The sequence below is a fragment of the Magnolia sinica genome, chromosome 5 (assembly GCF_029962835.1).
Source record: "Magnolia sinica isolate HGM2019 chromosome 5, MsV1, whole genome shotgun sequence".
NCBI lineage: Eukaryota > Viridiplantae > Streptophyta > Magnoliopsida > Magnoliales > Magnoliaceae > Magnolia > Magnolia sinica.
The window spans coordinates 105,406,669-105,419,839 of NC_080577.1; the positions used below are offsets into that span (position 1 = coordinate 105,406,669).

Here is a 13,171-nt window from a genome sequence, read left to right on the forward strand (position 1 = left end):
TCCCAATCGTTTTTTCAGCCTTAAGTCCTTATATCTCTTTTGTAAGGTCTTGAAAGGCTTGTAGCATACCCTGATTGAAAAGTTCTTGCTTTTGAAAGTGTTTTAAAACTAAATCCTCTTGAGGTTTCTCTTGAATTGGAATTTGATTTAGGAAACCTTGAGGTGTAGCGGTTTGTCCATTCCTCCAACTGAAGTTTGGATGATTTCTCCAGCCAGGATTGTATGTGTTAGAGGTGGGCCCACTGAAAGGTCTTTGGTAATTGCTTACGGCATTAGATTGCTCATTTAATACCTCTTGAAAGGCAGATATAGTTGGGTAATTTTCAGTAGTGTGAATGTTGCAACCACAAATACTGCAAACAATTTCCTTAGCCTTATCCTTCTTTAATTCCATGGCCTCGAGTATCCTGGTAAGATTGGCCACTTTAGCATTGATATCATTATCCTCTTTCAGGAGATACATTCCACCCCTTTCCTTGGAATGAGTCGGCCTAGACGTAGTATTCGGTATAGGGGCGATGTCCCATGATTGTGTGTTCTCAGCAAGCTTATCAAAGTAGTCCCACACCTCATCGACACCTTTATTCATAAACGCCCCATTACACATCGTCTCGACTAATTGGCTCATGGGAGATGTCAGTCCATCATAGAAAAAGTTCGTGATGTGCCATGTTTCAAAACCATGTTGTGGGCATGAACTGATAAGATCCTTGAACCACTCCCAACATTGGAAGAATGTTTCATCTTCCCTTTGGGCGAAGTTCATAATCGACTTTCTAAGGGTGTTCATCTTATGGTATGGGAAAAATTTCTTGATGAACTTCCTTGTCATGTCATTCCATCTGCCAATAGATCGAGGATGTAATGAATGTAACCACGTCTTGGCTTTCTCTTTCAAAGAAAAGGGAAAGAGTTTCAACCTGACCGTGTCATCAGACACATTAGGAAAGTATAAGGTAGCTATGATCTCATCAAACTCTTTCAGATGTAAATATGGATTTTCTGACTCAAGCTCATGAAATTTAGGAAGGAGTTGAATCACCCCTGGCTTGATATCCATATGTCCTGCATTCTCAAGAAAAACCATGCATGAGGGCGTACACACCCCCGCCAGTTGTAAATAATCTCGTAAAGTACGAGGCGGGGATGCTTGATGCACCTCATTCTCATCCTGGATGTCCTCCACCCTAGGTTGGGGTAGAAGAGGTTGGTTTTCAGCCATCACTTCAATTAACTCGGGATTTCGAGCAGTGTCTAGTCCTGTGATGCATAGTTAACCCTTTAACCAATCCTCCTTCAGTCAAGAGACGTCGAGTGTTATTACGAGCCCACCTGGGCATGAAACACCCACAGCCCTCAATCAGATTCTAAACCTAAACCTAAAAAGAGAGAAAATAATAGAAATCTAGGAATGGAAAGAGAGAGAGTTGGAAAGAAGTTACCAACTTGGAGTCCCTAAGTTAAAAACCTGCAAAACAAACCAAAACAAGTTAGTTTCTAAAAATAGAAAGTTCCTAAAACTTAAAATAGAAAGCAGACTAGTTTTTAAAAAAGGAAAAAATTGTAAAAAGAAAAAATAGAAAGTTTCTAAAGACAAATTAAGAAAGTTCTAAATCTAAAGTAAAGAGTAAGAAATTTCTAAAAGAAAACCTAGAATTAGAAATTTTCTAAAAATAAAACCCTAGTTCTAAAAATAGAAAAAGTAAAGAAATTAGAAAGAGTTTCTAAAAAGGGAAATACTAACCTAGTTTCTAAAAATTAATCAGGAAAATTTCAAACTAGAATTTGGAAATCCAAAAATTAGAAAATTTCTAAAAAAAATTGAACAAAATCCTAAAAATAGCAAATATAGTGATCAGGAAGAGATTACCAATTTAAGAAGTTATATCAAAATCCTACAAAACAGGATAGTTAGATTAGTCTCTAAAAATAGAGGAAACAAAATCCTAAAAACAAAAATAGAAAGTTGAGTTAACTTCTAAAAAAAAAGAGGAAAGAATTAGAAAATTTCTAAAAATAGAAAACCTAAACCTAATCTTAACCTAATTCTAAAACTAGTCAATTTCAGAAAAACGCAACCATCAATCCCAGGCAACGATGCCAAAAACTTGTTCACACCTCAAGTATAGGGTTGTGATGTAGTAATAATCTCGGTGAGATTGAGGTCGAATCCACAGTGATTGAACCTTGTACGTAATCTGAAAGCAACCAGAACTAGAACCAGAAGAAGATGAAATCTAAATCACGAATAATTGAAGGAATAATGGTGAAATATTACTCTAAAACTTATAAAATTCAAAGGTAGGAAACTAGGGATTCAGAGGATCCACTTGTAGAGATCAAGGAGATCTATGCTTAATTCATGAACTCAACTGGACTTCGAGTCCCATCTTCATCCAGTTGGAAGATATATCACTAAAACTCAATCTGAATTTCCTTTGATCTAATTTTCAAAGAGATGAAAGGTATGAGAATTAGAATTGATTCCATCACAAAACTATGCCCATGAGACAAAGTAAACAACAGAATTAAACCAATCCACAACCAATCAGAAGATGTATGAGTGTTAGGAAGGGTTTCATCATGCAGCCATGTCCGAGGGGCAATGGTGAACAACAGAACTTCCTAACTTCACAATCAAAATAATGGAAAGGGAATACTTAAAGTCATCGCAGATCTATTGTAATTTCAGTCACAATAAACCATTAAAAACTAGAGGCATCCCAATTAATCAAACTAAAATCAAAATCAGGTCAGTTTAACATGAATCAAAGTTGTAGAGTCATTCCCATCACGCCACAAGCTTCACCTCTTAGCCCTAGCTAAGAGGTTTAGCCTGACATGAATGGGCTAGATCTCTCAAAAATCATAAGAAGACTAATAAGCCCAGAAAAATCTAAAACTTTCTCTCTCTCTCTCTCTCTCTCTCTCTCTCTCTCTCTCTCTCTCTCTTCCAGACGTCTGAAGATAGGATCCTACTCTCTCTCACGTCTCTTTCTTTTATAGCTGATGGAGGTCGGCTGGGAGTGCGTAAGGGGTGTTGGAGTCGGTGGAAATCGGACGTGGATAGCTGTTTACGCACAGTCTCTGTTTTATGCAGCGAAAGGGTGATGAATGCATGTTGTTTGATGCTAAAGTAGGTCATTAACCCCCTGTTTTTAGAAGCAATTTGACCCCAACCCCTGACTACAATGGTTCCATCTCTTGAACGTCTCTGATCACTGTGAGCTGACCTCTGACCCACTAAATCGGTGGTCTGATCAAGCTGATTGCGCACAGCTTTGCAACCTGCGCTATAACGTGTTTAACATGGCGAAACCGCCCCTCTAGTTTCCGCTTTTTCTTCCGGTCTTCTTGGGCAAGGTCAGTCCAACCTTGGGACAATTTTGAACGGCCAGGATCATTGGACCGATCCTGGCCATGGGCGCAAAACGGTCCGGATTAACCGGACCTCGGACACGCGTACAAAGCCTGCGCAAGTCATTGCACTGTGCTGATGGTGGGGCCCACTTCGCTGTTGGGAGAAAAATCCACACCGTCCATTATATTCAGCTTGAAAAATAGGTCAAAGATGGAGGTTGTGGATCGGTTTCCGTGTGGCCCACATGGTTTTCTACTCTGCCGTCCGTCTTGCGTTTGGACGGTTGAGATTCGTTCTCTTCTACCGTTCGAAATACTGCCACCTAGGCCTGAGTGAGAGGGGCGATGTGAGTCTCATGGACGGTCCGGATCGGACCGTTGATGCACCGTGGTGGCCCACAAGACCTAACTGGTTGTGCTATTCGCAGCAACAGAGAACGACAATTGCCGTTTCTGAGTTTGTAGTCGGTCAACAACCTATTGACCGACTTCACTAGCTCGGTGCACAGCGGTTGTGCACCGACTGTGCACTCACACCCATGAATGTGGGGTCCACCTTGATGTAAATGAGAAATCCAAGCCATCCATCAGTTCTTTCAACTAATTTAAGGGGTCGAGCCCAAGTTTGAAGAATATCCAGAGATCAAGTGGGCCCAAAATCGATGGTTTATGGGCTGATCTGTCCATGGGCCACTTCCACAGGGATCCGAGGGGCTAAAATTCGACGTGTACGGTTAATTTATGATCCTTAGGCCAGATATAAAGTTTCAAGTCGAACGGATGGTGAGAACCCTGTGATCTTACATTCAGGACGACTTTCAGGCCTCTTTAGCATGGACTACTTGATTTTCTCGAATCTCGGCTGTGTAAATTCATCGATCTCGGTCCCCTGGAGTCTGTCCCTTGCCTTGGTGATTTATGAGCATTAAATCCATAATTTTAGTACCCTTTTCCAGTCCAGGCTCCTAAATACACCTTGCATCACAAACACGATTAAAATAGGGCATTAAACAGTATCATGTTTGCAAAATCGAGTAATAATTGGGGTCTAATATGCAATATTTGACCCTCAACACATAAATCTCTTCCTGAAAGCTGTACTTCTCCTAACAGGTGGAAAGAGATCCCCATCCAAATGCAGTGAAATGGATCTCACAGAATTATCCTTCCTGCTGCTGAATTGTGTTGCCCCAAACGCACCCTATTCCTTTGCATAAATCAGTGCCCAGTGAGCATTGATATTATTTTATTGTAACAACTGGGGCTGCTCTTGTGCTCTTGTAACTGATGGTGAAATAGTGCTTGAGGTGTTTGTAGATATTGAATCTAAACTGCAAATTGGTAAGGCTGCATTTGGATGAATGAATTGAGTTGAACATTCACTTGAATCAACTGGAAATGACAAAAATGCTGTTTAAGGAACAACTGTCAAATTGCAGTTATGTTTCTTTCAAGTCCCACTTGAAGTTAACTTCATTGCAATTTAGAGCCCAAACTCTCAATATGAATGCATGGAAATTACTATTTAGCTACTCCCCCTTTGTTAGACTAAGTCAACTCATCCAAACATAGCCTACCATATTTCCATGGGAGTCTTTCAAATGATAATTGGAGGTCAAGATCTGTGATGACTGCCTTTGTATGGGAGTTAAGCCAGAGGGGTTTTGAACACTGAAAGTGGTTTATGTGTGCCTTGGGAAAATTATTGAAATTTTGGAGCGGAACACCCTCATTCATATTTTCTTTATCTTCTGAATTTTGACATCAACTAAAGATGCATTAACGGTTCACACTTTGTATGGACAGGTGTGCCGAACATGTCTGACGCAGCAATTATTTAAAATATGTGGAATCCTCAATACATTTATATTAGTATTTAATTGCATTATTTTGACCATTTCACTACCTTCCTTTGCAATTCATTTGCTAATTTCCTGTAGTTATTATATGGCCACTGCTCATTGGATGACATGTCCAAATTCATGTGAATCAAGATGCAACCTGTGGAAAAACATGTTAATCAGGTCTATTTTTGAATCTTTAGCAATGAAGCAAAGTCCATGGCCTGTGTTATTTTATTTCCTTGCAACTGGTTCCATTCTTTAGAAAATGGTTTTCAAAGACAACGAGTTAGACCTGTTTTGGACTTTGATATTTAAATTTTCATTATGTCGAGGGTTCATTTGTTTTTCTAATGATCTTCTTGCTTGAAGTTGAGCTTTGCTTACTTTAGTCATTTGAGTGTTGAACAGGCGTCCATAACGGTCTCAAAGAAAAGGAAAGGCAGTATAACCCAAAAAAATCATCCTTATTTTATCCTTTTTTTGGTGGGTCAAGTTGGGGGAAACTGATGTCTCTGGTGCAGCAGAGAGGGAAAGCCTCGTGGACTATCATCTATAGCTAGGCATCAACAGTAGAACAAGGAGCTAGATGTATTGCATAATTGCCACCTGGCAATATTGACTGAATACTTCCATTTGAAATCTGCCAAATAAATACTCTTATCTCAGAATATGTCCTTGAGAAATCTGACAAATATTACATTTTAGACTAGGAACAAGGGTCCACAAGAAGATGGACATGATCTAGACACTGGGTTGGTAGTGGACCCTAATTGCCATGCATTTTTCTTTCTTGAGGAATTCTTGGATCCTGAGCCTCAGCAATCTTCTATTTCTAGGCTACCAACCCAAGGCTTAGAATCTTTCAATCTGGGAGTTTTTAGGGGTGTCCCTAATGCATGTTGAGTCCCATCCAGTCAAAGGTCTGAATCACAAAACATGGGTTCTGCATGTATCGAATTGAAAGTGTTAGCAAACTGTGCATTTGATGAGGATGTGGACAGTTTTACCTGCCCCACAAGCACCACACCTTTGCACACAGCACACATGCCGAACTATCAAGTGGGACATCCTAGCGGTGCATATTGTTGAGTGTGGAGTGGACTTTTTGGCAAGTTTTTTAAAGTATTCATTTTTTTTAATTTTTTTTTATATAGTCTTGGCCCAACTGATGAGTGTACCAGCCTGAATTTTGCTTATGCTATCTTCATGGTGGGGCCCACTTCATGCATCGGTCAGATGTAAACCTGTCCTTAAAAACTGTAACAAAATTTAAATGAGAAACTTGGGCAGCATATAACTGAACAATGATGAAGAAATAACAGGTGGGACAGGTCGCATGTTCTTTTCAGTTAAGAAGTGAAAAGGTTCAAGTAGTTCCCCACATCAATAACAACAAAAAGGCGGTGGCCCCACCTTAATTCTTGATGGGCTACTGTTAGCAAAATCCCATCCATGAGATTACAAACACAAGAGACGAATGAAAGAGCTGGTAAGTTACAATACTGTAGAATCAAAACTGAAAAGAACACATCTTTCTCAACAGTTGTTATATCACATAAAAATAGCAAACATATCTTTCTCAACAGTTGTTGACCTAAAAAAAGAAGGAAATTGTGAAATTACTGAATGGGCTCTATATTATAAAAGAAATTTGAGCTGATGGTGTGACTCCAGTGCTCTTATTTCAGGCACTGCAGCTGAGACACAAGGTGAACGATCTTGTCAGCACTGGGTGGGGGCGATGCTGGACATCTACACATCAGGACTCCCTCTATGAGGTTATGGAGCGCCCCTTTGACTCAGGTACCCATACAAAAAAGAAAAAGAAAAAGAAAAAGGTATCCATACAACAACATATGCATTGTATTTATATGTGCACAACAATCTGCAAACACTTGGGTTGGAAAACATTTCTTTCCAACCCATTTCAGTTCATATCCCTGTCTGCTGAAGCTGTCCTGTAAATTCACCTGATTTTTGTCTGTTTCCTTCTATCCTAAAGAAATAATACTTCTTACCTGAGCAATGTCCACCCTCCACTTTGTCACCTCTCCTGATACTGAATGGGATTCCTGCAAAGCATTTCGACTCAACGTCCAAACAATCTGCCCATGCCATCTAGAAAGTTGTATGTAGAATGTTGATGACAGAAACCCAAAGGCAGAATAGGCAGGTGGTGTGCTAGAACTCATAACATTCGGGTCTTTGAAGTTATCTCAACCATCCAAAACCCTTTGTTAGATTCCCGCCACTTCGGATCAGTATCTACCATGATCTTAGTTTTCTGCTGTTACCAGATTATCAAACATTGGGAATGGAGTTTAGAAGTACGAAGATTGCTTTGAGATGACGTCCATCTGTCTAAGAATCAGTGCAGCCTTCTTCTTGAGTGATTCGTCATGGAGAAGTTGAATTAGGATGCGCTCTGACCTCCGGAACATTGACTTGATATCGATGTGCTCGGAAATCTTTTGCAAGAGGTCAAGGGCCTTTTCTTTGGCAGGTAGTGATCCCTTCTCCAACACCTCAAGAATGCCCACCACACCCTGGCTTTTCACTATCTCTGTGGCTGCGCGCAAGAGTGTGTTGTCGTCCTTGAGCAGGGACTCAAGTGCCAGCAGAGCTGCCTCAGCCGCACCAGACTCTGTCTCACTCAGCGTTTTCACTAGCGGTTTCACTGCATTAGCCTTTATAAGGCAGAACTCGTGCCTTGATGAACACACAGATCCGTGGACAGAGCACAGGCCCCATTGCCACGCAGGGCTGGAAGAGCAGCACCAAGATGTGTTTGGGAGGTGCCTGGTTAGCCACAGCAATGACATGAAGCTATCTCTTGTTGAGACTGTGATGGAAGAGCTGGAGACGGATGAAATGTCAGATTGGGATAGGTGGGCCAGCGCGGTTGCAGTCCGCTGTTTGGCGATCGAGCTGCCCCTCGAGAGCACACGGACAAGTGATGGGTACAGCTCGAGCTCACTCAGCTGCCTTCGTAGGTCTGGCTTGGTGGGTTCCGTGTAGCGGAGCAGCGCTGCTAGAGCATTCTCCAACAAGGACCCGTCCGGGGCCATGGACGCATTGAACCCCATATCCCTGTCATTGTCGGCAGTGCAGATCACTTCACGGATGGCTTTCAGGGCTTCAGACTTGCGGAGTATGCCGTCGATTGCGGTGTCATCAGCCGGAAGCTGGCTGATGATTCCCGCAGCCATTGATCGGTCTTCGTTGTCAGGTGACCTGGTGAAGATGGCTACAAGGGCATTGATCGCAGCCTCCTTGGCAGGTGATGGTGGGAGAGGAACCCCATCAGGGTGGTTGTTTGCAATGCAGTATATGAGCTTCAGTGTCTGTCGGGTGACCTCGGGATGGTCCTCATTTAGGGATGAGAAGAGGTGGGCCATTGCGCTATCATCAGTCCGTATCAGGTTCCTGGCCGTCTCTGACTTGTTGCCAATCATGAGTAACAGGCGCCAGAACTGAGCCTTGGTTTGAGGAACAGAACCAATTGCAAAGTTCAGGAAGACGCTGATGTTGTGCTCCGAATGCAACTCTTGCAGCTTTGAATTCGTCTGGAAATCAGAGAGATCACTGGCCTCAACAAGGGAAGTGATGGCCTCTGCAGCGATCTGCTTCCACTGCTGTTCTGAGCTGTAAATGGAAATGAGGCCAAGCAAGTCCGGAATTGTGGCATTCTCTGCCAGAATCTGCTTTGCTATTCCAGGATAGACGGAGAGCTTCTTGATGGTCTGAAGACATGCAGATTTGCAGGCAGGAGAGCTCGAGGAGAGCAGCCGAACGAGCGGGCCCACAAATCGCTTGTCCTCAAAGATCTTCATGCTGTTGTCATCAAGCTGCATCTTCAGTAGGGTCAAAGCCATCGAGGCTTGGGTCTCCTGAGGCCCTGAGAGAAGAAGAAACCAATGACATGAATCACAGAGCAGATTCATCAGGTGCGCTGCACTGTAGTTTTCGTGGCCCCAAGAATCAGGCCAGTACAGTCATCAGTTGGGTTATCATGTACGTTGAGTATGGACTGTTGGTGAAATTGTCCATTTTCTCCATACATGTGTGGTCCACCTGATGATGGACCACACCGGCCCAATTTTGGGCCGGGTGCATACACGGTGGCCACTAGGTGAATGACACCAGGTTTTCTCATGCGCATGCCACATAGCAGTGGTCAGATTTCTCTATATAGAGCAGCATATTGGGAAAAGGATTTGTTGTTGTGGATCTTTTTCTCACCTTGGCTGAAGCGGATGACGAAGGGCTGGAAATGCCTGGCCTCGGCCATCTTGATGACGAAATGGGTGTTGTAGGAGAGGTTCTCCACTACCTTCTCTGCTTTCTGTGAGATGTCTGGGTTGCAGTTTTGGAGTAGAGAGACGAGGAAAGGAATACAATCTGTGGCCTTCCCGATTTGCTCTGCCAGTGCTTCTTTCTGTGACAGCTCTATCAAGACGCTGACTGCATCAGGTTCCACTTCGCCCCTGTAAAAATGCTTCATGATGTAGCGGATGGCCCCCGCTTCGGCAATGGCTTCCTACGGATTGTCCCAAAACAACATTAAAACTCTCAGTTGTGAGGAAGAGGATGATTTGTTTGGGCCAATCGATGTGGGTCCCACCTTTAGTGATCCAAGTCGTTTATATGGTGAATCGGGAGACACCCCAAAAATATCCCACATTGAATCATCCGAACCATCTGATCCGAATTCGGTTAAATGTGGGCTATTGGTTGTAGTTGTCCATTTCCATCCCATAAGGGAGATTTAGGTCATGGCACGCTGGGTCCTACCAGATGAACGACTTAGGTTGTGGGTCATGGGTCTTGCCCGCGCGCAAGAGAGGGAAGATACCTTGTTGTCATCGCTGTAATTGGCAAGGTAGCAGAGGCATTTGAGAGCTGCTTTGGTGGTTACATCGCTCGTGCCTTCCAGCAACTCGACAATCCTGGGGATGATCTTTTGTTCCGTAACTGCAGCTCTGTACTGGGCTGCCTTCATCAGATCTTGAAGGTCTTCTAGGGCTTGGTTTACCACATCGGGATCATCGGAAGCAATGGCTGCCACTGCATTATGCAGCTTCGCATCCATGTCCCGCTGCCTCCATTCCTGTATAGTGCTTCGGAGAGTGTGGTTCGGTATCAGATCCAGAGACTGGAGCTCCTCCCCGCAGATGGGACATGTTCTCTCTCCTCTATCAAAATGCTCCAAGATCACCCGTCTCTCAAAGCCATGACCGCAGTTGATGACGACTGGGTCCTCCATCACCTCATTGCACAGAGGACACATGAACGGAGTAGGATCTTGTAGGCTGCTTGCGGCGGTCCTCTCACCCCTCCTGCCTGAGGCTAGTCCTGAGCTGTTCAGAAACTGCATCAGCTGTGATAGCTGGAGGGCCTCAGCCTGCTTCTTCTGTGCTTCCATCTCTTCTTTCTCTTGCTTCAGCAGCTCCAGCTCGGTCCGCACCAGCGATGCGTTCTGGCCCACCCCAACGGCTTCCGCAACCTTCTGCAGGAGCCTGACGGTGTGTTCACGGTTCCGCCCATTTTGGGCCATCAATCTCTCAATCTCTGATACGATGGCTTCTGTCTTGGCTGCATACTTGAATTCCATCGACTGGAGGCCACCGACGATCTGATCAATCTTGGATTTGAGGCTAAGAACTGTATTGAGATTGGCTGTGCCCAACAAGGAGACAGTGTTGGCAATCTCCAGTGCCAATTGCCCCATCTGTGAGAGCACAGATTCGCAATTCAGTAAGAGCCGTAGCCGGCTCCCGGACTTGTACTTTTCGATGATCTTGCAGGCTTCCCTGAGCTGAGACTCCAAGGCCTGTAGGGTTTCTTTGGTGGATGTTGATCCCACTGTGGCCTCAACTCTCCCAGCATGTAACGTCTGTAGAAGGATTTTTATCTCGGAAATGTAATTAGAGAACTGCCGGAAGCTCTCCTTATCAATCATCACATCTTCTGCTTCATCTTGGAGTTCCATCGCTCCCTTTGCAATCCGGGTACAGAGCTCCTGAACAGAACTGATCACCAAGGTCATTGGATCAACAGCCATGTCTAAACTGAGCATCTGTTGAGAGGTTCTAAGAATCTGTATAAGATTTCAGGACGTCACAGAATTCAGCCCGAGATGATCCTGGTTCCTCTGAAGAACTCGTGTCCCGATCATTCAATCTACAAAACCAACAATGGGAATTTGAAACTACCGGTCCGGCCTTCGCCTGACCACAGCAGATTTGCAGTCAGTTGCTGCAATTCAACTTGGAGACCTCCAACCAACAATAGGAATTTGAAACTGTCGGCCTGGCCTTCGCCTGATGGCAGAAGATTTGCAGTCAGTCGCTACAAGTCAACTCAGAGACCTCCCAACCGATCACGAAACGGAAGGCTGAAATGATCACCTCTGTGTTTGCTGTGGCCTGAATTCATCGTCAGCCAGGACCCTCGAAGAATTGGTGGGAATTCAGCAATTGGAATTGAAGAATTAAGCTAATGGCAAAGCTTTTTCGACTGTCTGATTTAGAACAGAGGTGATCAGTGAGATGGTTTGGAGCACTTTGCAAGCAGCTGTTGTATGAAGAGCATGAAATGGTATAAAATTTGAGATGGGTTTTTCCAGTTTTTGCAAATCTATCTAGGGGTATTTGCAGATTTTGTGGATTTCAGCAGCAGCTAAAAGAGAGGGAGGGAGGATATAAAAGCGTTAGAGAGAGAGAGGGGGGGGGGGGGGGGGGGTGGTCTAAAAGCGTGTATAAAGCGTGTGTTGCCTTCGTCTTTCGGAGTCTTGCCCAAGCTGCTTGCGCTTCTTCCCCCCACCAATCAGTAATCTAGACCGTTCATTTAGAAGGGACCACCGTGCACGGGCCATATGGAAAAAATTTCATCAGTTTGAGATCTAATTTCAACAGAAATTTTGAGTTACGAATCACGGTCCAGAAGAAGCATATTCAATCTCAATTTTGTATGCTGGTAAGGTTCTAAGATCAGTGAGGTTTTTTCCATGGGGCCCATTCACGGTGGGCACTTCTAGATGAACGGTCTGGATTATCACTTGGTTAGGCAGTAGGGGCGAGCCTCCATGCAATTCCATTGCTCTCGCCAGCCAGAAACAGCTGTGCAAAGTTCAAAGGGGTAGAATAGAAAGCGCGGAAAGTCTGGAGCACAAGAAAAGTAAATGACTTTTGTCATCACTCCTCTCCTAAATCTCCTCCAACATATGTCTGACTGACTTGAGCTTTTAGTTGGTATAAGTGGGCCCACTCGAGCGATCCAAACCATTGGTATGATGGGCATCACAGTGGATGGCCGAGTACCCAAAATCCTCTGAGATCTGAAGATCCTATCCGTAGAAATTTTGGCCCTTTGGGAACCGTTGATGTGTTTTGTTTCTTGACCGTTTGTTTGATTGCCACCTATACAAAAGCTTAGAACTACTCCATGTAGGAGATTTGTTGTACATGGACCATACAGAGTGGGGCCCATAATATAAACGGTTTGGATCACTGAATAATACCCCCACTTTTTCAAAATGGAAGAAGGGTAAGGTCCGATCTCTATGCGCACCACACAATCTCACGCGTCTGCATTGGTGGGGTTTCTCATGTCGTTTATGGGCGTTGGAAGCGGATTGCGTCCTACCCCTGCCCGGACCATAATCCATCCAGGCAGGGATCTGTTGGGCCTACCTTGATGTAAGGGTTTTATCCACGCCGTCCATCCATATATAAAGATCATTTTAGGGTCTGGATCCAAAAATGAGGCAGAACCAATGCTTAAGGGAACCACAAAGTGGGGATTCAACGGTCACCATTAAAAACTTCTTGGGAGCTGCAAGAGTTTCGGATCAAGCTGATATTCGTGTTTTCACTTCATCCATGTCTACATGACATTATGAATAGTTTGGATGGTTTTAAAAAAATCACGTTGGCCCCTAGAACGGTTTCAACGGTAGGTGTCAT

General features: G+C 43.9%; 1 protein-coding gene and 1 non-coding gene across 2 annotated transcripts; one reads left to right on the forward strand and one right to left on the reverse strand.

The window, feature by feature from the left end:
- The first annotated feature begins 677 nt into the window (after positions 1-677).
- On the forward strand, positions 678-784 carry LOC131247569 (small nucleolar RNA R71). The gene has a single exon (XR_009171848.1). It is a non-coding gene; the product is annotated as a small nucleolar RNA R71 (small nucleolar RNA).
- Positions 785-7,045: 6,261 nt separating this feature from the next.
- On the reverse strand, positions 7,046-11,936 carry LOC131246556 (U-box domain-containing protein 44-like). Its single transcript, XM_058246814.1, has 3 exons — positions 10,060-11,936; positions 9,447-9,744; positions 7,046-9,102 (listed from the first exon to the last, which is right to left on the reverse strand). Exons 1-3 carry the CDS (start codon positions 11,281-11,283, stop codon positions 7,526-7,528), a joined length of 3,099 nt encoding a protein of 1,032 aa, XP_058102797.1. The 5' UTR covers positions 11,284-11,936; the 3' UTR covers positions 7,046-7,525.
- Positions 11,937-13,171: the final 1,235 nt, after the last annotated feature.